Here is a 27,693-nt window from a genome sequence, read left to right as displayed (position 1 = left end):
ATAAAGCAGGACAGAGAGGAAGGTGTGAGTGAGAAAGAAACAGAGAGAGGGGGGGTTGGCAAGAGAGAGAAGGGGAACATTATTCTTGAATGAATATGTGCTGCGGTTCCCACTTCCTTCTCATTAATGTGCATACGCATGCACACTCACAAGTGCTCGCACGTGCACGTGCACGCGCGCACACACACACAGAGCTGCATGCCCCTCTCTCCGACAGTTCCTCTGCGTTGCTCTCCATCTCACATTCATCTATTCCGTCTCATTTCTTCGCTCACACGTTCTGTCTGTGAGCCATGCCATGCTCTCACACACAGGAGGCTCCCTGGGGAGAGAGCCTTCTCCTGTAGCCCCCTTGGATGCAATAATTATTCCATCAGCCAGCGGTGTGTTCCCTGATTGTGCTCTTGGGCTGTCGCTGCAGGGGGTCATACGTACTGTACAGTGGAGAGGAGGGAGACATCTGTCACTCCAACAGGCAGGCGAAGGGGGACTGAGGGGGTGGATGTGTTCTAGCAGCAAAGCAGACCTACATGTTCCTGTCCGGAGCAGCCCACGGCGCGGCTAATGAGCATGGACTGGCCTCTAAAGGAAACAGCTTCTCATCAAGACATGCACAGTGAAATCCTCAGTGTCAGTTTAACTCTGAGAGTGTTAAAATGGACCCAAATGGAAATTGGGTCCATTTTTACACTGAGGGTTTTGCTGTGTGCATAGATCTGCTCTGTCTATTTTTGTTCATCTTGCCCCACCAATCTCCCCCTTTCTTTCTCTCTCTCTCTCTCTCTCTCTCTCTCTCTCTCTCTCTCTCTCTCTTCTCCTCTGCCTGAATCCCCCTCTCTCTATGCAAAATTCTCTCTTTTCACCATTCACCTCACACTCCAGCTTTTCCTTTAGTTCTCTCTCTCTTTCTCTCACGCTGACAACTGCTCCTTTGTCCTTCTCTTGCATTTTCTCTTGATCCCCCCCTCTACTTGAGTGAAACCTTATTTTGAGTGCATTTGAATTTCCTCAGGTAGGTATTACTTTTCCCTCCCTGACCTTGAGTTTTCCAGATGAGGAGTGGTGGTAACCGATCCAGTGCCATATCTGGTAACCGCTCTCTCTCTCTCTCTCTCTCTCTCTCTCTCTCTCTCTCTCTCTCTCTCTCTCTCTCTCTCTTTCCTCTCTCTGTTGCTGCTGCTCAGGGGGTTTCAGTGCAGACGGTGCAGAGAGCCGCAGCCAGGCGGGGCAGAGATATCGCCGCTGTCTCCCGAGCAGCGGGCGGTTGAGACGGAAAGAAATTGTGCGCGTCTCGCTCAGTTGGCCCCATGACCAATGTCTACCTCCTCCAGTGCTGACTCTGGGGTGGGGGTGGGGTGGATTGTGAGGGCTTTTGTGGGTGGACGGAGGGACGGATGGACGGGAAAGCTGGATGACAGTGGATTAGAGGTCCATCCAAAGCGCTGGATGCGGCCGGCTACCAAAAGAGCTGCCAGCACAGTGGAACTGCTCGGACAGAAACTCAATCAATCAAGATGTTATGAAAGGGGCGAGGGATACGTAGCTACCTGTACCTGTCCCTCACCTGATCCGTGTGTGTGTGTGTGTGTGTGTGTGTGTAACTGAAGAGATTATTGAAGAGATTAAGGACTTTTAACATAACTTAAACAACACTGAGGTAAATCAGCTGGTAATATATGCTGTCATAATTGCTTATATGGGTTTAGTAAAGCGTAGGGACAGACATGGCCGAGGTGGCGACAGTTGTTTTGTGTTTGATCGAGTGAGTCACCGCCGTGGCGGTCTCCACCTGAACGGCTGACAACAGAAGAGCATTCAATTATCTTATTGATACTTGTGAGGTTGTTCTTTCATCATGTCCTTTGTTTCATAATGTATTTACAGTCCCTGTGTGGAAGGAATCAAAGCATGTGAGGACTCTGCTGGCTGGGCGTAGCTGGATTGAAGGGCTGAGGTATTATATTTTAGTGCACGTGGTGGATTAAGAGGTGGGTGCTGAGAGAAAAGCTTTTAGAGTGGTGCGGTAGATGGTGGCGTGCCGTAGTACAGCTCTGCCAGCTCTACATTGCTAACTCTGGCCGAGACAAAAGCCAGGTTGTTGACCTTTATGTTCCAGCTTCAGTGTGTGGTTCACAGAGCTGCCGCAGCAGCGCAGCTCTCTGAAATGTCACAGTAGATGTTTACACAGTAAAATCCTCAGTATTAACTTAACCCTGAGAGTGTACGAATGGAACCAGATGGACCGTACCCATTTGTAACTCTGAGAGTGAACACAGATGGAACCAAATTGGATGAAACCATTTGAAGACTCCTAGATTTGAATTAACACTCAGGATTTTTACAGTGTAGAATCGATCAGCTCTCGGCTGGATGCCTTCACAGGGAGTGAAAAGTCCATTCCGTCCGCTTGCGTGAACCTGCCGACTTGAACATAAGCCGCCGTGCGGCCTTTGTGTTTTCCATTCTCTAACCCCCTGCTGTGTTGTTTTTCCGCCCCACCAGGGCCGCTCAGAAGCTGAATCTGTCGTCCAAGCGGAAGAAGCACCAGCCTCCATTGCTCCACACACAGGAGCCCTCCATCTACCCCACCAACTTCAGCGGCATTCTGCAGCTCTCACAGCCGCCCGCCCCGCCATGTCTGCTCCGCGCCGTGTCAAAGGTCAAGGAGAACCCCGGCATGGGAAAGGTGAGGAATGACACGTGTGAACATGTACACAAAAGAGTCAAGGACGCACTCCATGCTTGTGTACCCAAAGGCTTATACAGTACATACATACACGCATTCCGCACGTGCACCTAGAGAAAGGTACTCTACACACATAAACACATAAAGGAATCACACACACACGCACACACACAGAAATGCACATGCACATACACATATTGTATATCTGCCCACATACTGACACACAGACCCCTATTTGAATGAGTGAGTGCAGATCGGCGACACAACGGTCCACAGCAGGCCTGCCGCCCGCTCCAGTCTGTACAGATGCAGACAGATAAGCCTACTGGAATGTCATGAATTCACTTAGTTCGTTACACCAGCATTCTTCTTGCTGAATACCCGACAGTTTAGGACAGAAAAGAAGCAGAAATCCAGTGATTCTTCAGACTGCAGCCATTTTTACAACAGGATTTTCGCGTCTTACTGTATGACCGATGTAGATATGCTATGTGATGATGCAACTCAGGATGGTGATGATTGGCCCCTTATTAGCCTGAATGTTGTATAAACATGCGGTTCTTCCTCTGAGGTTTATTGGGTATTGTTTGTCTGGGCCAGGGACCTGTATTTATAGAGCAGAAGTCCCCCTCACAAGATAAGTTCCCACCTGGATAGGAAGTCCTCGTTTCTGTTGCCAAATATCCAGACGCTTGACATCTTACTGCAAGTTATAAATCTCCCATTGAGAGACGGACTTCATAAAAAAGCCCTGCGTTATTAACGAGCTTCCTCAAGCCCACACCTGAGGAATACTGCTCATACATGTGTGGATCTACATCAGCCTCAGGGTAGCTTTTGAAAAGGGAAATGAAGGATTTGAGACTTAATTCCAAGTCTATCAGTGCCAGGCTTCCTCTTCATCAAGGAGAGCAGTATGGTAAATCCAACCTCTCAGCGCAGTTCAGAGCAGAGCCTCCCGGTTCAAACAATCAGAGGTTCCCTACTTGTGAAACAATGGTTTGTTTGTGGAATCACAGCCAGCAGTATTTTCATTTGCCAGCGTCTGGCGTGGACTGTATGACTCATATTAATCCAGTCTAAGTGTTGTTGGACGTCTTGTTTTCGTCTATTTGGATCGGGTCCACTTTTGACCTCAACAACGCTCTTTAGGGTACAGACATGGGGGAAGGGTGGGGAAAAGCCCTGCTAATGGATTTTTGGGGGGATCAAGAGACAGGGGAACGGAGCCATTAGCACATGGGTCCGAGGTGTTAAAATGCCGCCGTGGCTGTAGCCAATCCTCTGCAGCCCCTGGTCTCAAATCTCTGCCAACATAAATATAGCCGAGACGTTATCCTGGTAGCCTCCGCACACTCAACAGAGACCCAGTATTAATAATATGTGGGAGCCCAGTTTTAAATGTCATAGCAAATGTAATTTACTCAACATATGCACATGTCAGTCACGATAACAGCCCCCCACGGAGCACAAAGAGAGTTTGCACTTGGCCGGTGGTATCCATGAGGAATTGCACTCACTGAAAGAATGGGATTGCCAGCGGACATTGTTTCTGGATCTGTAGCAATATTTATACACCAGGTGAAGAATGGCCCCTTTGTGTGGGCATGAAAGACAGAGGGGGAGAGACAAGAGTTGAAAGAAATGCTCTCGTTTGTCAGAAATAGGAGTACTTGAGTTACATTAGCAGCCTGCTGTTTGTGTGTGTGTGTGTGTGTGTGTGTGTGTGTGTGTGTGTGTGTGTGTGTGTGTGTGTGTGTGTGTGTGTGTGTGTGTGTGTGTGTGTGTGTGTGTGTGTGTGTGTGTGTGTGTGTGTGTGTGTGTGTGTGTATATACACACACACATACATATATATGTATGTATATACATATGTATGTGTCAGTCTGGGTGGTTTATTTTAGCAAGATTGTGGTCTTTATCTATGCTGCCTACTGAAATCCAAGCTGTTTGTACTTTAGGTAGTAGTTCAGTTGACTACATACAGTACAGACAACTTATTAAGCTATCAGGGAATGCAGCATGTTTCCAGAAATTCGTTTATGCCATTTTATCTCAAGTCATGTCACCTTGTCAAACATAGGTTTCCCTTCAGAGAGCTTTCATGGCTGTATTTTAGTTTTTACCATCAGATTGAAAGCAACAATGAGCTGTCAGAGTTTCAAAAGAACACATATACGAATGTCATATCGAGTGACATGCGAACGCAGGAGCGCACTGATGTGCACATCCATTATACTGCCATGTCTTGCATGGTGGAAATTGAGCAAGGGGAAATGTCTCTATAGTATGGAGAGTTTGGGGCGGGCCGTACAGTGTAGTACTGCATAAACAACTGGCAGGATGACTTCACTTCTCAGAACAACAGCGATAACATCAGACATGAAGAGTCTCGCCAAAGCAGGGCCAAATCAACACCCTCAGAGTGTATTTTGATACACACCATTGTCCCGTTTAGCATAGCATGCGGGTGTGATTTAGCATGACCTGTGGAATGTGTTAAGATCGGAGGATCACTTTTGAATGTCAAGCCCCAGAATGAAAGAGAGGACAGGACCCTCACAGAGCTGCCATGCTACGGGCACACAGAGGTGGGAGGGAGAGAATGATGGAGAGAGAGAGGGAGGGGAGATAGGAGAGGCGGAGGTAAAGTGAGTAGGTGGGATAAGAAGGGAGCCATATGCTCTCGCTCTCCCATGCTGGTGAGCTTCTTGTGGTCCAGAAACCAGCCAGCTCTTTGGCTAATCCCCCCAGCATGGTGGCATACAAACATTAATTTCCCACATTCACTGCTAGGAGGTTCAACACCAACCTACTGTAGCAGCCACCAGATCCACCAATCAGTGTTTCTTTAGTAACCTTTGCTATCAATTATGATATTGTTGAGGCGATTGTCCTGGATATGAAACCGTAACAGCCGCTATTTATTTATCTCCTTTGTTTTCTGTGGTCTGTCGTGGGGTATAGGTTAAGTACAGTGTGTTATTCTCTCTAAGCTTAGATCATGCTTTTTAAGTATGCAAAGGATATACTGAATCTTCTCTGATTTACTTTTACAATATGAACACGCTAGACATCTCAGGTCATTTGGGACTTGTCTAAAACAAAACAGCGTTTAGCCATGTTTTGACACACATAATCCTAGAAGATCTGAGGCTTGTGCCAACTCTGACAGCTTATAAATCCAGGCTAAAAGTGTTAATGATCTGCACAGACTTTTATAGAATCCTACTTTATTCTCAAGCCTACTTTATTCTTTATTTTTAGACCTTTTTCCTTGTTTCTATTTTATTTTAACTTTAGTTTATGTTTAAAGAATAATTATTATTCTTTATAAAATGCTTTTTTATTGTCTTGCCTTTGTATATAATATATATAATTAATTAGCTTTCTGTCTTCCCATATTGTGTTCCCTTTTCCTCTTAAAGTGATGATGTGTATCTGTGTTTCAGGTGAAAGTGATGATGCGTATCTGCCCGTCCCTGGAGGCTCCAGACACTTCAGAATCTCAGTCCTTCCTGAAGGTGGACAGCAGGAAGAAGCAGGTGACGCTTTACGACCCTGCGTCCAGCCCGCACTCCAGCTCAGGACACAGGAGATCTGCCACTGTGGCTGTCCCAAAGATATTTGCCTTTGACGCTGTGTTTACCCCGGATGCCTCACAAGTAAGGCCCACTGGGGGAAGTGTGTGTGTGTGTGTGTGTGTGTGTGTGTGTGTGTGTGCACACGCACGCGCGTGCGTGCGTTTAGGGAAGGCGTTAACCTCTCAAGGGCAAAGGGACGTCTTTTTGCTGGCAGGGTGCGGCCGGAGGCTTATAGAAAAAATGCCAGTCTTGGGTCGGGGGGCATTCTTCCCTGTGTGGGCCCAACAGCTGGGCCTTTTATGTCTGGGGAATGATTTGAATTCAGTCCACATATATCTAACCTCTCCTTTCACAGAACAGCTATATGTAACCTCCACTCACCACTGCTCAAAACAGCCATGCAACTAAGATCAAAGACCACATGTTTACTTACTGGTCATTTTAACAAATGGCAATCCATAGTGTCCCACTACTGAGAATCATACACTACAAGTGTTCTATGTCTTCCACAGTAAAGTAAAGAAATGCAACTTAACAATCTTTATTTTGGTCAGCCTGGTGATGCAAATTTTGTCTGTGATTGAATAAAATGCTAGAAAATGTGCACATTTGACGCATCCTCTGCGGTGTTGCACACTTGTCGTCTTCACAAACTGAGCAGAGGAGGATCTCATCCAACTAGTTCACAGAGTGGAACAGCATCTCCAATCTCCACAGTGGGGAGAGCTTTAGAAATTCTACCAGATCTTCTGCTCAACGCAACCTTCTATCAATAAGCTGCTGATAGCTTTAGTCTAGATGTTGCTCCAGTGGTGATATGGCAAAACTACCAGAATACGCCACTGGGACGGTTAACAGTAACCGTAATAGCTCTTGTTTGCGTTGTGATGTATGGGAAGAGACCTCCGCTGCAGAGGCCAATTGCCCCAGAGGACCCATGCTGAAACACATTGTAAAGAATGAGCTGCACATTGCAATATGCTCTGGACACACACACACACACACACACACACACACACACACACACACACACACACACACACACACACACACACACACACACACACACACACACACACACACACACACACACACACAGTTGTGAAACACACAGACTGTTGAATGTTGGAATGGTGAGATAAGATAACATAAGACGATAAGATATGGCCTTTATTTATCCCTGAAGCGAACAGCAGCAGCAGTAATAATAAGTAATGGTCCAATAGCAATTCTTTTGCAGATTGTAATACGTCTGTTGGCAGTATTTATTTCAAGACAAGACAAGCGAAGTGCTTTAAATTCAACAAAATGTCCTCACTGTAAACTGACTGCTTAGGGGGCCATGTTTATTTTGTGTGTTTTCTGCAAGCTGATGTTTGTTTTTGTGTTTTCTGCAGGCTGAGGTGTGCTCAGGGACAGTGGCGGAGGTCATCCAGTCCGTAGTGAACGGTGCGGACGGCTGCATCTTCTGCTTTGGCCATGTCAAGCTCGGTAAGCTCCTCCACCGCCGACAGATTAGACCAGAGCCTTTGTTAGCCAAGGAAAACTCAGCGGCCCATTGTTAGCTGCACTCAACAGCCACAATTGACTTAGCAGTGCACTGAAGTGAGCAGAGGAAAGGGAATGCTGAAGGAGAACAGGGGCGTGCGGTGAGTCGGGGGCCACAGGGGGAGGGGGGGGTGGGGTGTTCTACATCAAGGCTACAGGGCTCGGTCTGTAATTAAAATCATAGTAATTGACCTGGCCAGCATTCTTCGTCCAAAGGGCTGCTTTCTATTTCTCACTGCGGTTCCCACCGGCTATAATCCTCCACGGAATGGCTCTGTATGAATATAACTCGGTGGTTCACCTTTTTTATTTGCCATTTACCAGAAATTTCTCCCCAGAACCATTACAGCCACTATTAGTTGGTTCTTTTTTTCATCCACATTTTGTTATACGCCTCAACACACAGACACATTTCATATATCTGTCAACTCGCTCACTGCCTATTAATTTCGGTTTGAGGGGAGAAATCGAGCATCGGCTTGTTAACCTCCTTTAAAATGTGAGCCAACATTTCCCCCTTTCTCTTGTGTATCTCCAGGCAAAACGTACACCATGATTGGCAACGACTGCTCCACTCAGAGCCTCGGCATTGTGCCCTGTGCCATTTCCTGGCTCTTTAAGCTCATCAACGAGCGCAAGGAGAAGACAGGCACGCGCTTCTCTGTCCGCGTGTCCGCGGTGGAAATCTGCGGCAAGGACGAGGAGTTGAAAGACTTGCTGTCCGAGGTGTCGTCCGGCAGCCTGCAGGACGGCCAATCCCCTGGAATCTACCTGAGAGAAGACCCCATCTGTGGCACTCAGGTGAGGGGATGTGGAAGGGTGAAGGTGCTTGGTGTGTTTTGCTCTCTTTCTTTGTTCTCTGATCCTCTGTGGTATATATTAGAGGTCCTGCGCATTGATCTGATCCTCGCTAGGATCTACCTAGTCCTGCCCATCCAGCCCTCAGCTCAGACTGATGTTTGCCTCAGTCTTCTGTATTGTCTTTCATCTCCCAGGTCGTTCGCATATGCACTCTGTAGTCCATCTTCCTCTGTCCATCCTGCCTCCCCCATAAATTTCCACCCAAAAAACATCTGTGGTATTGATGGCTCTCGCCGTACCTTTGTATTGACTCCGCTGTCAGCATCCGTCAGCATCCATTACCCCTGTGTGTGATTGCTGGCCCTCTGCAACACAATGAAAGCATTATTGGGACGATGGTGGAGGATGGTAGGTTTGGAAGGCACTGACAGGTGTTGCCGTCAGATGTTGTTTTTTGGGGGATCCGCGTGGACTGTGACTTCAAAGGCTCCACATCCCTGTGAGGCTCCTTACTTCTCTTCCTCTTAGCAACCATGCACGCCCCTCCTCCTTCTCCCTGCTCCTCTTCCTCACCCTCCCCCCCTCTCCCTCTTTCTGTATCCTGCCATCACCACATCCGTGGAGAGGGAAATACCCCTGCCTCCTGCTCCTCCATTACCTCTCCTAATCCCCCTCTCTCTCCGTGTGCATATCTGCTGCTCTAATTGCCCCCGAGACCCAATCAAAACGGGCGAGAGACACTGTGCCTGGGTCCAATTAACGGCTTCTCCCTTCCCTTTCTGTCTGTCTCTTCTCTTGCACCCCTCTCACGTCACCCCTTCTGTTTTTACACCCTGACCTCACCCTTCCACTTCCCTCTCCTCCTCCTCTTAGCTCCAGAACCAGAGCGAGCTGCGCGCCCCCACGGTTGAGAAGGCAGCATTCTTCCTGGACGCTGCCATCGCAGCCCGCAGCACCAGCAGGCCCGACGCAGATGAGGACGAGCGCCGCAACTCCCACATGCTGTTCACACTGCACATCTACCAGTACCGCATGGAGAAGAGCGGCAAGGGAGGAAGTAAGCACTGCCGTTGCATTACTACTACCACCTCTGACACTGATTGTTGCTTTAACCACCTATTTGATGTATTATACAATTAGTAAAATAATACAATAATTGTACAACATTGTATGATGTTTTCACGTCAAAAATCCCCCCGTCGCTATTTTTGTTACTTAACATTTTATTAACTCTCACACACAACACCAACATACAGTAGTAGTACACAATCACACTGCGGAATTTGCCAACAGGACATTCACTGATCCAGAGCAGAGGGGCACTCCACAATCAGCTAATCGCAGAGCTAATCAATTAGACAATCCAAATTACTTACAGTGCTTTGATAACGATCCCGCTATTAGGCATTAGTAGTGGTGTTAATTTGCTAATTATAGCTAGTATATACTGTACAGGTGTCCCTCCTGTCAGACTGAGAGTATTCATAAGCTGGCTAGGCAGTGGGAGACTGCAGCATACATCTGAATGAATAATCAGCCCACTCGCTTATTTTCAATGTGTATGGATGGATTTGCTGCAGCCTCGGTAAGAAGGAAACTTGTTTGTATTCACGTGTTGTGCTAGCTAGCAAAGAGCAGATGTGGGGCGTCGAAGTGCTCAATTTCTAAGTCTTGCTGACAGGAGTTTAATGGCTTGCCTCTGCTGCCTTCTGCGGAACTCTTAATTTCTTACAACAGTCGTGTGAAATGACATATCAGTCATCTACATACATAAGAATGTACAGCCCTGCTGCGGTACGAATGCATTTTACTGCCCTTCTTCTTGCCCTACAGGGATATTTATCCTGACACCTCATTCCCTCATCACTCACATACGTGTGATGGCCCGTTGTTTTATTTTCATGATTTAACGGATTCCTCTTGGGACTCTGACGTATACCTGTGGTAGGCGTATGCCAGTCTGGTTCCAATTTGAATCACTTCAGACTGGTAGTGTTACTCATGTATAAATCACATGGACATAACAGTCACCAGTCTGGACTGGGCTGGGCTCAGCCACTCCTGTCATCCTGGTGCAGTACGGATGACTTCAGAGAGGGAGTGTCTGATGTGCTGATATCTAACCTCACCTGGATCTGTTGTCTGTCATTGGTACAGTGTCAGGAGGAAGGAGCCGGCTACATCTCATAGATCTGGGAAGCTGCGAGAAGGTGCTCAGTAAAAGCAGGGACGGTGGCGGAGGCCAGTGCCTGTCTCTTAATGCGCTGGGAAACGTCATCATGGCTTTAGCCAATGGAGCCAAGCACGTACCTTACAGGTAAGAAAATCAGCGTTCTTCCCTGAGTGTCTTTCTCTGTTTTAGCTTTGAATACAGTGTTAATTTAACTCTGAGAGTGTAAAATGGATGCTTACGGCTCACGGAGTCAAAAGAAAACTCCAGATTTTGCAGTGAAGCTGCGTCCATATGTAATTAAAATGTTTCAGACAAGTTAGTTCATGTGCCCTGCAGGTTTGCTCTGTGACGGCATACTGTACAGTATCAGTACTTTACAGTTTATGTTCATGGTTTAACAATTGAGTACTCATGAAGCAAAGTGCCTTCTTAGCAATGATATAAGATATCCTCATGTTTAATAATTTGCCATTTGAAATTACATTGACATAGTGCCATTTGCTGATGATGACAATTTGTGAATGTACCGTTTAGGGACAGCAAACTGACGATGTTACTGAGGGAGTCGCTGGGGAACATCAACTGTAGAACCACCATGATTGCCCACATATCTGATTCTTCCGCCAACTACGCTGATTCACTCACCACCATCCAGCTGGCCTCCCGCATCCACCGCATGAGAAAGAAGAAATCGAAGGTCTGTGTTTTCACAACAACGGATGATTGATAGTGGCTACTTTTACTGATGATGCTTCTATTATAATGCATGCAACAGTAGTAGTCATTTTGTAGTCAATTGTATGTAAATGTAGAATGAAAGATAATGTCTTTTTATGTTGTATTAAATGTCCTATCAAGTGTTATTAATAACAATTTTAATGTGCATGGAGAGATTAATCTTAAATTACATTTATCAAATGACTGAAGTCATGGTTATGGCCGAGGTGGTCAAGGTTATTCCTCCTGTAAATTCAGAACCATTAAATAAATGAATGTATGAATGCTTCTGCTAATGAAAGGTTGTTAGTACAATAATTTAGAGCTAGTTTTTCACAGCTCTTCCACACATAATCATGTAATCAATACCGCTGCCTAGGGATGTGTGTAATGCATTCCCTCGGATTAGGGAAATACTATATGCTCCATATAATTAGGTTGAATGACAGCATGTATTTGTTTAGTATTGGTCCCAGGCATGATTATAATGCAGTTCACATAGAGCTATTCATATTATTGACATTAATTTCTGTGTGGCTATTGATGTGCACTTTTAACCTTTAGATATCTATCGACTGGTCATTTCAGAGGAATTTATATTTACCTTGTGATTGATTGCTCGCTGAATTAATTTGGAAGTGAAGACATCTACAAATTAATTTTGTTAAAAGGACTTAAATAATCACAGATAAAATTGTAGCATTAATATTTTAATTTTTATTGAATCATATTACTGCCATATCTTTATGTGATGCATTTCCAACCCTAGAAGAACTTCATTATTTTCCCTTTCCATTCTCTGCTTTGCAGTATGCATCCAGTTCATCTGGAGGTGAGAGTTCCTGTGAGGAAGGGAGGATCCGCCGGCCGCCCCACCTCAGACCCTTCCACCCGAGGACGGTGGCCCTGGACCCGGACCTACCCTCTCTGCTCAGTGACCCAGAATACTCTTCTAGCAGTGAGCAATCCTGCGACACTGTCATCTATGTGGGTCCGGGGGGAGCTGCAATCTCAGACAGGGAGCTTAGCGACAATGAAGGCCCCCCTGCCTTCGTGCCAATCATCCCATCTCTGAACAAGAAGAAGTCTTCAAAAGAAGGCCCTATGGAGAGAGACCAGTTCTTCAAATGCAATACGTTTGCTGAGCTGCAGGAGAGATTGGAGTGTATCGATGGCAGTGAAGAGCCCACTGCTTTTGTTGGAGAGGGCAAGGGAAGCCAGGCTAGCCCCAAGATTGAAAAATCTATAGAGGGCCAAGGTGCTGCCTCTCCAAAGACTGTAGCCAACGCCTCCTCCTCCCAGGAAAGCTTATCACCTAAACCATCTCCTAAGTCTGTTGCTTCTCAGCCGTCCGGCAGCCCTAACACTAAATCCAAATTGGACCTTGCCAAGAGGCAATGTGTACCTGCAGAAAGGGTGCCATCAGAGAGCACCCAGAGCATATGTAGAACCAGCGCTGATGGTGAGAAGATCTTGGTGCCAGAAACCCAAGCAAGTCCAAACAAGCCAGCTGCCTCCGCAGCTCTTAACTCTGAGCCTGTGGTGAGGGAGAAGGTCTACTTCAACAAAAAGCTGCTGCCGAAGCCAGCCCCGCCTCCACTGCAGCGGAGAGACTCTTCCAAGGGAAACGAAGACAACGAGGAAAGGTCTACCACAAGAATGCCCCCGGTTGGAATGAGCCATCAAGCCACAAAGCGGGGAGATCCTCTGAATTCCCCTTTGTTTAGAGCACCGGTGGAGGTGTGCCAGGTGCGCTCCACGTTTATGGAGAGGTGCATGGACCGGGACATCTTAAGAGCCACGGTCACCCTGCAGCAACCCGTGGAGCTGAATGGAGAGGATGAGCTGGTGTTCACGGTGGTGGAGGAGCTTTCTATCGGGAGCATCATAGACAACGGCCGACCATCGAGCATTATCAGCTTCAACAGTGACTGCTCCCTCCAGGCACTGGCCTCTGGGTCCCGCCCCGTCAGCATCATCAGCAGCATCAATGATGAATATGATGCGTACACGTCGGCTGTCGGAGGTTCACACATTGAGCTGGTCAGTCCGGTCCAGGAGGAAACGATGGTCTGTATGGGAAGCAGGGGGTCTTCGATCAGCTCTTGGCTGAGCGAGGTTAGCGTGTGTACATTGGAAAGTGAAGGGGCTCATTCTGCAGATGTTTTCCTCCCACAAGCTAAACACATGGGTCCAGATAGCACATTTTACCTAGATTCCCTGGGTATGTTCCATTGTGAACCATCACCTAGAGACGCCAAGAACTCTTTGAATGACAGTGGCTTTAGTTTCTCTGAATTAGACAGTGACAGTGCCGCTTCAAGCAAACTCTCCTTGTCAAAATGCCCCCCATCTCCCGAATCAGCCAAAGGATCCCTCAGATTCACCTCCAAAATAACTAAAGCTCACTCTGTAGGCTCCTCACAACCTTCACAGGGCCCCTCTATAGTCCACTCCAGTCTTCCCAGGAAAGTAAAACCTACCTCATCTCCCTCCCATAGTAGCAGCAGCAGTAGTAGAGAGACACAGAGACAGGAAGCCAGGCAGGACGACCCATGGCATCGCATGGGCAACCACTCAGAACCTCAGCTGTCTGACCCCAGCAACACCAGCAAGCTCCTCAAAAGCAACCCCAGTGGCATTCCCACCCGCAAAATTTCCATCAACAGCAACAGTGTACCTCGCCCACCTAAGGTACAGGGCTCTACCTCATCCCAAAGGGTGGTTGACGGCTGCGAGAAGTCAACCAGTAAGAAATCGGATCCCCCCAGCAAGATGCCTCAGCTGAGGAGAGGTGCCACCACCCTGGGAACAGTGCCTGTCATTCATGGCTCCTCCGAGTCCAAGGGAAACCAGGATATCACCGCATCCACCAGTAGTCTTAAGTTCTCCTCTCTGGGGAAAAGCAACAAGGCTAACATGCCGAAAGGCAGCATGCTCCCTAAGCCTGGTGGCACCTCCCCTCCACCTCCTCCTCCAGTGAGAAAGTCCAGTCTAGACCAGAAGAACAGGACCCTGCTGCCCCAAAGTGCCTTAAAGTCAACATACTGTGAGGCAGGGAAAGCCTCTGGAGCGAGGACCGCCATGTCTGAGGATGAACTAGAGGTGCGTTGTAGAGGAGACTCCAACAGCTTCAAAACCTCGAGCCTCAAATCTGATAGCGTCTCGGCCAAAGTCACCTCCAGTTTGAAGGCCAGGGGAGCCAGAGGTGAAGCTGGGCTGCATTATGGCAGTCAGATGTCACTGGAGAGATGTGACAGTCTGTCCCAGTCAGGTTCCAGGCCTGTTCTCAGTAGGGAGAATAGCGGGGCAAGTCTGGGCAGCAACAGCAGCAGCAAGTCCAGTAGGTCCATTCCCAGATTCGGTATTCCAAACTCATCGAGCTCCCCCATTGCCACCTCCCCGCCATCCCCATGTGGAGTCCCAGGAAGCAACGGGAAACCTGGTCAGGTAAAAGCTAGCTCGAACCCCCGGACGATAGGAGCAATCAATGGGAATAAGGCTCGCTCGCTGTCTGCCAGCAACTCTAAGGGCCTCAGCTCCTCAACCAAGTCTCTAGCAGCCCCAGTTACCAGGAACACCAATGCCAACCTGCCCCCATCTGGAAGGACTGCAACACCTCGCACCACCACCACCGCTGTCAGCAGCAAGCCTGGTAGGGGAACTATCATGGGGACCAAGCAGGCTATGAGGGCGGCTAACAGCCGAGTGAGCGAGCTGGTGTCAGGCAGCACATCAGGCAAACACACGAGAAGTTCAGGAGACTCGGACAGCGGTAATGACAGCGGGGTGAATGTGGGCGATGACAAATCTCCAACATCCATGCTGCCCTCTCCATATAGTAAGATCACAGCGCCCAGGCGGCCTCAGCGCTACAGCAGTGGCCACGGAAGTGACAACAGTAGTGTGCTGAGCGGGGAGCTTCCTCCAGCTATGGGTCGTACAGCGCTTTTCTACCACAGTGGTGGCAGCAGCGGCTATGAGAGCATGATCCGTGACAGCGAGGCCACAGGCAGTGCTTCCTCTGCCCACGACTCCATGAGCGAAAGCGGCATGTCCTCCTCTGGCAGGACGAGAAGCTCCAAGGCTCCCAAGAAGAGATCAAACGGTGAGAAACAAGTGCTTGTATGAATTTAAATGTATTTAACAAAGTTTGAAATAATTGATAAAAAGAGCATATCTAAAATTTACTGTAAATCAGAGGATTCAGTTGGAGGAACATTGTACAGATCTTTCAGGCAAAATCTACAATACAAGATCTATCACATATCTAACCTACACAGTACACACTTTCCCTTATATTTGTATTCTATTGAACTTTCCCCCCTTATTGAATCAGCAGTATGCATTATTCATTCATAAGAAAATGGTAATGAATGCTTCAATAAAAGCTGACTATATGATGATCAAATAAGATGAATTGAACATGAGAAGTAGTAAGTCTCTGTAGCCTTATGTGTGTAACCTTTTGCATTCCTGTGTGTCAAACCAACCTTCTGAATTCATGTTTGCTGTAGAGATAGAAAACAGAAAGCGGTGAAAGACTTATAAATATGTAATCATCACAACACAGGCAGTCTGCATAAAGCCTGATATCTTATTACAGTGAAACTCATACATATTTTACTGATAGAACTCTACAGCAGATATTGTTGTTTGATTTCCACAGTATTTGAAGTGTCTGTCTGTGTGTGGGGTCATGTAGGCTTCCAGAGACGACGGCTTATTCCAGCACCGATGCCAGACACCTCGTCCCTGGGGAAGAAGGTGGGCACCGCAGGCCAGTGGGTGGACCTGCCCCCTATGTCTGGGACGCTGAAGGAGCCTTTTGAGATCAAGGTGTACGAGATCGATGATGTAGAGCGTCTCCAGAGGCGGCGACAGGAGGAATCTGCAGAGGTGAGCGGAGGGTCATGCTCGATTTGTTCTACACTACGACTCATCTGGCTGAACTTATTTTCGGTCCTGTAAAGGTCTGGGTCACAGTGTCTTGTGCGTGCTCCTTAGCGATCTCGAGCCTCAGCAATGTTTTGCATGTGCGACACTGATCCCATACGTGCTCCGAATGTGCCACATCGAGTCACATTGTGGGAAGGACTTAGCTCACTCCTTCCCAGCTTCTTATTAAAGCGCAAGACAGAAATATGTCGTCTCAGACATCTGACCTTCAGTCTGCCCAGTGTCTGTGAGCAGACTCCCAGAGCTTGGTATTATACCAGGCCTCCTCAGGAATGTGAAGAGACGAGGAGGCAATTACTGTCTGGGGTTAATTGGTTTAGATATGAGTGATGACTGGGGCTCGCTGGTGGTGGTGATGGTTATGGGTTTGGAAAGAGGGACAGACAAAGATATTTGAGAGAGAGAGAGAGAGAGCACAAGAAGAACGGCAAAGAGTGGTCAAAGAATGTGTGATGAACACAAGCCCTCCAGCCCCCACTCCGGCTTGCTGATCACTGTTTACGGCTGACTCCTCTTCCATGGGTCATTAACTGCTTCCACAAGTTAGACAGAGCCAGACAGGGATTTGTTAGGAGAAGACGTTAAATCAGCTGGATGGAGGTTTGATTTAGTTTCAATTAGGGAAAGATGATCTTCAATTTGTCTCTCCCAGCCTTCGCTGGCTGAACGGCAAATAATGAACAGCCTCTCTTTGCAAGTCCCTCACTGTTCCAGGGACTGTATTTCTTTGAAGCTGGTGTACATGCATCATACTGTACCTTGTTTCATGTGTGTATTCTTATATTCATATTTTATATGTATAATTTTTCACAATCTCAGTTCATCATTTGAGAGTATTTAATGTAATCCTCCAATTAGTTTAATATTGTTGTTATGACATATCAATTGTACATTATGTAAACTTAATTGACACTGTTTTTACCCCCTCCCCTCCCCCTTTCTGTCTTCAGCAACCATTTCAGGATGTTGAAAAGGTACGTTATTCTTTTTACAGTGCCTGAGACTTAATTACAAGGACATGTTCTGTAATGGGAGTTAAGAGTTTAGTTTGTAGATGGAAGTACATTGTTTTAGTTGTATGACCATAATCTGTTGAGACTGAGCCTCACTGTAAGAGGAAACAGACATTCTTACATTACAATACCTGGAAAATAGCCACAAATGTTAATGCAGTATACACTTTGTCTGTATATCCTCCCATTCTTTAGAAACAACTTAGTATCTGACATTGAAAGAAAAGATAGCCAACCAAACAGAAATGTATCTGTGTGATTTCAGAAAAGAGATCCAATTGTTTCTTTCATAAATATTCACTTTGGTATGTAGTGGTAAGAAACGCAAAATAGTATAGTACGTTTTAAAATATACTTTGAATGTGACCGCTGACCGCCGGGGCTACTCATTATTAAAGGATTCTTTATGACTACAGATTGTTTTAGTTAAAGGAGTAGTTCACCCAGAAAATGTCTTATTTTCTATCAATTACACACCCCATGAAGCCTTGAACTCATGGAGTTTTTTTTGTTTTTGTCGCATTCCTATGCCAATAATTTGAGTGGGTCATCGGTCAATAGGAGACTCAGTAGGAGACTCTTTGAGTCCACTGGTCATCAAATTATTGGCTCAGGAATGCGACAAAAACAAAAAAATCTCCATGAATTCAAGGCTTCATGGGGTGTGTAATTGGTAGATAATAAGTCATAACCACTCATTTAAGTTTCTTCAGTCAGAAACTTTAGTTGTTTTCACTAAATGTATAGATGGATGTTACTCTGAAAGTGGTATTATTGTTTTGGTGTTATTGTAACCTTCCCATTATTCAGTTGTTATTTTCCTCTTTCCCCCAGGGTCTGCAGTACTTTAACAGTAAGCTCAAGGTGCTGGAGAGAAGGCAACAGCAAGTGAAGGACTTGAGAGTAAAACATGATGCATTGTGGGAGGAGCTGGAGGAGACTAAGGTCCGACTAATGATGGATCCCAGGAAGTGGATAGGAGAGTGTAAGTAGCCGTTGAATGCATTGCATAGCATTGATAACAGTCAAACTTGGCCATTTTACTTTTATGTTACATGACATCAGAACAAAAGAGCCGAAGAGCAAAATGGCCACCATGTGAATATGGTAAAGCACATTGGAAAATTTTGCTTTTGCCTTGATGTTTAAAGGGTGGCTTCAAGCAGAGTCCTATCATTCTCTTGTGAAGAGGACATGTGAAAATCTGAAGTAACACTTCCCAATGCGTTCTTCTTTGTCGATAGTTCTCTCTAATGCACTGGGGACAAAAACTAAACATTTTTATGTAGGCTTGCTGTCTAGGCTTCCAGCGCATAGACAACTAGATCTAGAGACCCATAACATTTTGGGAAGTGTTCTTAAATAATGTCCTCACAACAGAACGATAGTATTTAGGTTACAAATCAGCAAAGCTGCTGTTTTAAAAAACCTTTCATGACCGACCATATAACTGAAACTTCCTGTCGTCTTTCTGATAGTTGAGGTGGACCAGGATTTAGACAAGGAGTCCCCAGAGTACCTGGAGGCGTTGGGACAGGTCACAGACGAGCTGGAGTTCTGCGTCAACCTATGCAAGTCACGTGTGATGATGGTGACCTGCTTTGACATCAGCATGTCAACATCTGGCACTCAGGAGGGACTGCGTGAAGTTGAAGTTTGACAAGAGGAAGTAGAGATCGAGAGTTCGGGAAGTGAGAGAAGGATGATGATGAAATGTAGCAGCCAGTTCCTAGATATGACTGGAATGAAGGGACAAGTGAAAAAAAAAAAAAAACAGAATAACAGACTGGAGATCGGAGGAAAGTGAATCTTTGCATGAAGATGGAAGAGATCTTAACCACTTAGCTGTAGTGCCTCGTTGTATTGGACATTTTGAAATGGGAGAGAAACGTGTGCACAAATGCGACAGTGTTGCCTGCACGGCAAGATAGTGGCCATCATTTACCCAAGAGTCAATGATCGACACCTGGAAGTGCCTTTTTTACTTGTCTTGTTTTTGATGCGTTATTTTTCGTATGGTGCAGCAGGTATCTTAACTAGCATACCTAAGCCAGTCCTGAACATATTCCTTTTAAGAAAAAAAATATTTTATATTGCATTGTATAGTGTATTTATATGATTATGCGGTGTGTACAAAATATCATTTGTAGGGAAGAAAAAAAAATAAAGAGGAAAAAAGAAAAGCAATAAGCTAATGTTATTGCGCTCCCAGACTTTGCCTTTTCTCATGTTTCCAAACCTCAGTCAGCATTTTATCCATGTTCATCCAACCTCTTGCGCCTTATGTTATCTCTGTAGTGTTCTAGCTTTTCAAACTAGTCTGTGTTATCTCGTCAAAAGGACTACATTTACTGATATCACTCATCTACTGCCAGCTGGCCTGTGAAAGCTAGCCAGGTTGGGTTCATGTTATCTCCCTCCAGTTGCCTTGATCAGAATGGGTCTCACTGGATGCACTTAAATGCAGCACCAGTTATGTTGGGGTTTGGATTGGAATAGTTTATTTAAACTATGGTTGATTGTCCATTTTTATCTAACAGGAAATTTGGGAATAAGCCAGAACATATCAATTAGTGAAATGCTGTGATACCTGGTGGTTAGTGATGTTCAACCATTACAGTATGTGGTTATTGTGTGTGACCTTGTATAATGTGAGTTTGACATGCCTAAACCCCCCTCCAATTCTATGAGGACAGCATGCTGGGTACTTACAGTACATGCATCGTTGTGCTCATCATTGAGCTCAATTTTCTTTGTAAATGGGCTTGGACCAGGTGCAACAAACACACACACGTCACACACGCACACACGCACACACACACACACACACACACACACACACACACACACACACACACACACACACACACACACACACACACACAACAGAAGGGCAGAGATGACATGCTACATGTCTAATGGCCTCATATAATTTACTCTTTTCAAACGGTGCCAACCCTCAGTTCTATGCATTCGTATAATGTTCACTCAAACAATTACAAGAACCTCAGTACAGAACTACTGTACAGAACTATGAGCAGCAGCACACCGTTTACCATGGCTCATTGCCCCACCGAGCTCTGGTCTAACGACACTAACATGCCTTTTGTGTTCACAATGGTTTTCTTCTTGTGCAAAGGCTGTTCAACTAAATTTGGTTCCGTGTCTTAATCAAAGACTAAAGAATTGTCAGAGGAGAGTTTTTTTTGTGTGTAATGATGCAGTGAATATGAGCAAAAGATTGTGACACTGTTAAGCAAAATCAATCATGATATCAGCTCTATGTAGCTGCCAAGAATGTGTTTGCTTTGAATCAAATGACTGAAACAATGAGATCAATGGTGATCAACTGAAAGTGGTTACTCAGTTAAAAAAATAAAAAATAATTTTGTTTCATTTTGATGTATTTACTTTCTATAACTTGGACAAATAGGAATTTGTTTTGTTTCCTTTACAAAGATATACTCTCTCAGGCCCCCTCTGAAGATGCTGCATGAGATTTTTTAATCATTTTTATGAATGATTTCTACTCCATTTTTACCATTCTAATTTTTTATAATAACCCCGGTTTTCACTAAAGTGGGGTTAGACTCATGAATTAAATAACTATTACCAAACTGAGACCTTTTTTCCAAGAATTTATTATATGTAAGGTCATATTTCATATCAAAACCCATATTTTCAAATATCCTTGGTTTTGTATAGGATTTTCTGACCCTGTGTATAAATGTATGATAAGGCAGCTTGTGTTTTACAGTACCTGTGAATAAAATGTTTCTTCTTATTGATTATTCTGAGTTGAACATTTTTCCTCACTTCACACCTTTATATGGGCCTATCCTAGCCTGGTTCCAGACCCTAGACCCCGCCCACTCTCTGAGTGGAGGCTCCATGCAGCTTCAGGCTGATAACCAGGCTAGGTCTATCCATCCACCCTTACAGGCTCAATGTATAACCAGATATCGAAGTTACTGAAGTATTGTGTGGGCACCATACAATATATAATATGCGCTTGTTTTAATTCTTGCATTATGGATACTGTCAGCATATTTAGCTTATTTGCCTGAAATATGCATCAGTGTTTCGTACAAATAATATAGGCTATTGCAATTCTAAGCAATAACCATTGACACAATTTTGGTGAAAAAGTAGTGCTTTAAACCAATACTTAATCTACTCAGCCTGGAAGAGCAAGGTGGGAGGATTTGGAGGAAGCACTTAATTAAACAATCAGGCATGATTGATTGACATTTATATAATTGTAGGCATAGTATAGTATTGCCCATCATCATATTCATATAGGCCAGTGTTTCTCAATCTTTTCAGGCCACGATCCCCAAAATAATATTTGCAGGGCAGTCTGGGCGTTTCTGTGGAGTTCATAACATGCATTCTCCAATCAGCGTCCTCGCTCATTGTTCTGTGATTGACAGCGGAGGTAGACCAATCAGGTGGAACCCGAGTGAACCTGAATGGAGCCGAGTGCAGCCGCCTTTACCCTTGATCTGTCAGTGTCATTCGAGGTATTAAAGTCTTATTTATTAGTTATATTACATTTTTTGCAGTGTCTGCTCTAGTGGGCCCCTAACCACTTTCAACATGGCGTCTCTTTTTAGGGCGAAAGTGCGAAAATAGCCAATGCTGGCACCGTTATAGGAAGAATAAAAAAGCGTTTGTTTGCTAGCCCCATATAGTACCTCTCCCTCCGCTATGTAGCTCCGAGATGAGGTCCTATATCGTTCTCTGCCGTTCGGCTGAAAAATGTCCGCACATTTGCCACTTTACATGTTTCTTACCCCTTTCTGCACATCGTATCCAAAAAGTAAAGGTATTCTGAAATGATCACAGATGTTTGAAATTTTAACTCACCATAAAATCTAACAAACGAGTTGAAAAAAGTGTTTAAATCGCTTCTCTCCTGAGCCGGTTCAATAATATTATGCATTAGAAGATGCAATTCAACATTTGACCAGTAGGGCAATCAGTAATGTTATCTCTATGGGCGCAACTCTTGCGCAATGTCTTAAAAACATGTAACCGGCGGAGGAGAGAGGCGAATAAAGTGCTTTTTTCACCTCGTTTGTTAGATTTTATGGTGAGTTAAAATTTCAAACATCTGTGATCATTTCAGAATACCTTTACTTTTTGGATACGATGTGCAGAAAGGGGTAAGAAACATGTAAAGTGGCAAATGTGCGGACATTTTTCAGCCGAACGGCAGAGAACGATATGGAACCTCATCTCGGAGCTATACAGCGGAGGGTGAGGTTCCGATTGGAGCTATTTGTTTGCATGTGCCCGCCACCATAGATATATATCTATGCCCGCCACAACTAACCTCGCATCACCAGACTTTCCACCTCGGATGAGCCACAACTAGATGGTTATATAGGCCTACTGTTTCTGTGATGTTGGAAAGGCTCACAGTCACGTCGCATGTGTGTTTTGAGAAAATACGCTCCGCTTTGAGTTAATACTGGTGTTTGTTTACTCGTTAAATATCTCAAAAGCTATGGCCATGGGGCAGAAAGAGAGTCGACCTAAAAACGAGCTTGTTGGAAAAAGATTCGTTTTTAATTCAAACGAAAGCACCCAAAAGTGCAAGTTAGGTACAGTAGGCCTATCTGAAAGTTAAAATACACCTTTCGCCACAGCAGTGCAGACATGAGACAGTCTGGGACAAGACGAATCTGCGAGTGCAAAAATAAATTAGTCTGTCTACGCCAGGCTAGAGACAGTCGTCATCGTCAAACACAGCAGGTGTCACCAATTATATTAATTATCGGCTCAATGTGACGGCTCAATGTGACACACAGACAATCAGACATGAGTAAGTTTGTTGTTCTATCTATCTATCTGTCTATCTATCTATATCTGTCTATTTGTCTATCTGTCTGTCTCTCTCTCTGTCTGTCTGTCTTGTCTAAATGATTTAGCAGTGTTTTGTTATTTACTTTACAACCTTCTGGGTACTATACTACCATACCTTTTGTATTGACAATACCAAAATAAGGATGATGCTGAGTAAAGTGAATAAAGACTGGCCTACACAGTGTTCCTTATGCAATCTACAATTACCATATAGACCGTAAACAAAACTTACAAGATTACCATCTCAATGACTATGTTCATTTGATTAAATCCTGTATTTCCATAGACACTGGATCAGCTGAGGATAGAATGCCATCATCTGCACTGACAGAAGACATAAGATGCTGCAGGTGGGTGTTTTGTTTTGTCTGTCTGGTGTTTACACAGAGGCCCTCTTTGACATTTTTGCTGAAATTGCACTGTTTCTCAGGTGACAATCTGTTATTTTCTGCGAGCGACAAGGTTGTACAACGGAATATTAGCCATGACTCATAATGTAGCAAATTTTAATTTCACCCTGTTTAAATCCACATCCACATTTGGATTAACTCTGACTAATTCAGTATTCACCATTCAGGCCATTCTCTTTAGAAATGCACTAAAGTGCAATTACTAATAATAATAATAATAATGTTTATTGTCCCCAAGGGGAAAATTGTCTTCACAAGGTCTGTTCACAACAAAAACAACATAACAACATGACAACAAAAACAACATATCACAAGACAAAGACATGAGGTCCCCACTGTACACGGAAAACCCTCCTATGGACGGGGCAGTTGGTTTAATGCCGCGATGGCTGAGGGGACAAAACTCCTGCTAAAACGAACCTTTTTCCACTTTAAGGTTCTGTATCTCCGACCAGATGGCATGAGGTCAAAGTAGCGATACTAATCTTCCCATTAAAGCTACAGCAGATAATGGAAACACTAGATAGGTCAAGAAAAGATACTGTACATTTATTCAGGTCTGAGTTCATGACTCCCTGGATAGAATCATCAGTTCAGAGAGGCTAGTTGTCTGCAAATGTGCAATAGCATGCCATGACTACGGTGTAATAACATTTTAATTGGATGTACAAGATTGAAGTTGTATGCTGCAGCTGCAGTTTGATATATTGTATGTACTCTAATGCATAACTAGTAGGTTTCTAAATAGTGTGAATGATGCAGGAATGGTTGAGCTCAGATGAGTGGAGGTGTGTACTGTACTGTATAGGTAGAACTATTGCCATGCTGTGCAGTGCCATCTTGTCTTCTCCTTGTTCATTTTAATGTGATTAAAAGCATCTAAGGAAGGTGATTTGGCTGCCTGGCTAGAACAGCTGGTCACTGTGTTTCTAATCAAATCCATGGGTGGATTCAGCCTTTGGCTGCACTGGGTTTGTGTGTGCTTTGACTCCTTTCGAGACTTTAAGCTGCAGTTCCAGTAGGTCACATCAGAATTGGTTGGGTGAAATTTACTGTCGCGCAAAATCAAAGTTCTGCCTAATTTATACTCCATCATATGATAGTGTCTAGCAATGAAAATAATAAATCTACAAGCTCATAACGGGTTGCATTGCAGTGTGTTTGAGCTTGTAGATCGGCTATTTGTGGCACAGGACATCGCAGTATGACTAATTATAAATCAGTGTTGGGCAAAAATACGACATCTATGCGCAACAGGAAGTGAATGCATCTTGCATCCTATCCGTTCGGGGGCAAATTATTTTTTGTTTTTTGTTTTGACTGCACCTTCACTCAGTGTGGAAATGGTTCCTCGAGTTCTCATTTAATTACCTCATCTTACCTAATAATTATTTAATGCCACTGACTTTAAAATAACTAAAATGCTTCACCTCATTCGTCTCAGGTCAATGAAACACGGAGCACAGGGCAGTGGACTAAGCGTAACAGGAATCTAATCAGAATTAGAACATACTCTCAGTGTTAATTTAACTCTTGAGAGTTAAATCAAATTACTGAGTATATTTTACTGCATATACTGTATTCTCTAGAAGGCAGTGGTAGTTTGGCTGACAGACTGCCCAACCCAGACAGCAGACAGCTCTGACCGTACTGTACCTCATTTATCTGTGTTGTTTGTTTCTGAATCGGAGCAGACACTGTCAGCTCAGGACTGCTGCTGTGTCGGCGGGCTTGTGGCCCAGTTAGCCCCGTAAGCCCAGTGTTCCCCTGCCCCTTTTACCTCAGGGCTCTCATCCTATTAAGAATGGGGTAGGAGATTGGATGAGAATAGAGATGAGTTCAGGGAAAAGTCAGAGGTTCCTCCCATCACCCCCATGCTAACCCTGGCTCGGAACTTGAATCAGTGTTAGGATTTTCACTTTGGGCTCCGTTATCTGCAAAGGATTGGAGAGTTCATTCGTCTGTCATGCTATTCTGTTTGACACCATTATATCGTCCAAATATTTATTCTGAGAGCGATCCCTGTCCATTATAATTAATAATACATTTGGTCTATTTTATTTTATTTCATCCCATCTTTTTTTTCCCCAATTAGTGTTTCAGTGTTACAATGAAGTATACACAGTCAAATCTTTAAATTCATACAAGATACATCCACTAAGATACTAGATAGTCCACTCAAAATTAATCTTTTGTTTTGTAGATGTTTTTTCATGTGATCCAAACCAGACTGGGTGTTGATTATGGCTACACATGTAAAATAGGTTGATTATGATTCCCCAACCAGATTTGGCTTACCTGGATATGCCCTGAGCATTAGTGGTAGGGGTTTCTCACATCTGGATTTATAGCGCTGCAATCCCACAGATTGCTCAGTCTAAAGCCTGCTCTTTCAAGAAGTGCCATAAACCTGACCAAATGCTGCCACTTATTGTCAGTAATTAAAACAAGCTGGTGCAGACAAAACGTCTTTAAATTATCTGCAGCTGGGGGAAACGTAAGGCTCACACCTCTCTCTGACTCTCTCGCTCGCTCACTGGCTGCTTCAGGGGGTCATAATTATTGACATCTCCCCAAAACAGATTAGACTAGAAAAAGTCCTTTACGGAGCACAGCTCTCTGCCAGGTCAGTTTGCAAAAGTCAGCCTCCTGGTGGCGCTAAAACAGGCGTGTGTGAACTTTCACGGCAATCGGTCGCTTCATTCATGATTTGAGGCATTTTGTTCAAAACGTGCCACTCCTGCAAACTTTAGATGCCAATCTTAGCCAACCAGACAGATCTGTCTTGATCACATGACTTTAGACATAATGTGTACCGATTTGCATGATGTTTGGACAAAATGTATATGAGTAATATAATTTGTTTTTGTTGCAAAAATTGGCCTCCTGATGGCGCTATAATAGGCCAATGTGTAAAGGGTGGCATTTCTTCCTCAGCCTGGTGGGGATGTGCGTGTAAAGTTTCACAGCAATCGCACACTGCGTTCATGATTTGAGTCATTTTGTTCAAAACGGACCACTCCTGCAAACTTTGGAAGCCAATCTTAACCAATCAGGATGGAATATGAAAAATCTGACAGATCCGTATTGATCACATTACTATAGAGACAGTACTTTGTAGCGATTTGTGTGATGTTTGGACAAAACATTACTCTGGAGGAGTAATATAAAAAAATGTGTTTTGCAAAAATCGGCCTCCTGGTTGCGCTATAACAGGCTGATCTGAAAAATTTGGGGCAGAGGATCTGCTCTGGCTTTCAGGGAATGTTTATGCACAATCTCACCTCGCTCGGGCCAATGGTGCCGGAGATTAGCTGTTCACAGGTGGACGGACGGACAGACAGGGCAAAACATAGTCTCGGCCACGCCTTAGGCCTCGCGGAGACAATTAGTGTGAAGTTTGTACTAAGAGAGAGAGAGAGAGAGCTCTAAGATACTGCAGGGTCCCAAATTACTTTTAATGTAAGGATCTGGGTGGGTGGTCAAATAATACAAGTCTTAGCACCCTGACTTTGAGTGGAGATAACACTTGAGGCACAAAATCAAACTGGACCAATTCATTACATGGACATGAATAAATTACCCTTTTAGAGATAACTGAAGTGATCTATCACAGAGGACTTAAGCTGGTTTACTGTACGATTTAGCCGGCAGCAGGGCAAAGTTAGTAAAATGGGAGCCTTGCGGTTATGTGTTATAATGATGGATGTGATGCGTTTAATGGATTGCCATACTTGTACAAAATTACAAATTGCAACATCTTGGGGCCCTGTGAATACGATCTACCTCTTCATTTAGCCTTTCTGATCTCTCATAGTCTTTCCCCACCCCCTGTGGTTCGGACAGTAATGTGGAGCAGGATATGGGTCAGTAGATGAAATGGCCTGCGGTGGGTTTACCTGGGGCCTGGCAAAGATTGTGTGTTGAGATGAT

At 44.7% G+C, this 27,693-nt stretch overlaps 1 protein-coding gene across 3 annotated transcripts in view; it reads left to right on the top strand.

Annotated features, from left to right (window-relative positions):
• Positions 1-21,263, top strand: part of kif26ab (kinesin family member 26Ab) — an 82,821-nt gene extending 61,558 nt beyond the window's left edge. For all 3 annotated transcript variants that reach the window (XM_084045652.1, XM_084045653.1, XM_084045654.1), the window contains 12 exons: positions 2,503-2,686; positions 6,137-6,349; positions 7,666-7,759; positions 8,355-8,617; positions 9,491-9,674; positions 10,775-10,934; positions 11,325-11,487; positions 12,318-15,615; positions 16,213-16,406; positions 17,417-17,440; positions 18,314-18,464; positions 18,958-21,263. In XM_084045652.1, the coding sequence (XP_083901778.1) occupies positions 2,503-2,686; positions 6,137-6,349; positions 7,666-7,759; positions 8,355-8,617; positions 9,491-9,674; positions 10,775-10,934; positions 11,325-11,487; positions 12,318-15,615; positions 16,213-16,406; positions 17,417-17,440; positions 18,314-18,464; positions 18,958-19,139 (5,110 nt within the window). In that variant the 3' untranslated portion in view covers positions 19,140-21,263. The remainder of the gene's footprint in view (positions 1-2,502; positions 2,687-6,136; positions 6,350-7,665; positions 7,760-8,354; positions 8,618-9,490; positions 9,675-10,774; positions 10,935-11,324; positions 11,488-12,317; positions 15,616-16,212; positions 16,407-17,416; positions 17,441-18,313; positions 18,465-18,957) is intronic.
• The last annotated feature ends 6,430 nt before the right edge of the window (positions 21,264-27,693 follow it).

The sequence above is a fragment of the Gymnoscopelus microlampas genome (assembly GCF_963454915.1).
Source record: "Gymnoscopelus microlampas genome assembly, chromosome: 20".
NCBI lineage: Eukaryota > Metazoa > Chordata > Actinopteri > Myctophiformes > Myctophidae > Gymnoscopelus > Gymnoscopelus microlampas.
The sequence above is the reverse complement of the archived record's forward strand: the minus strand, read 5'-3'. Positions and strand labels throughout refer to the sequence as shown.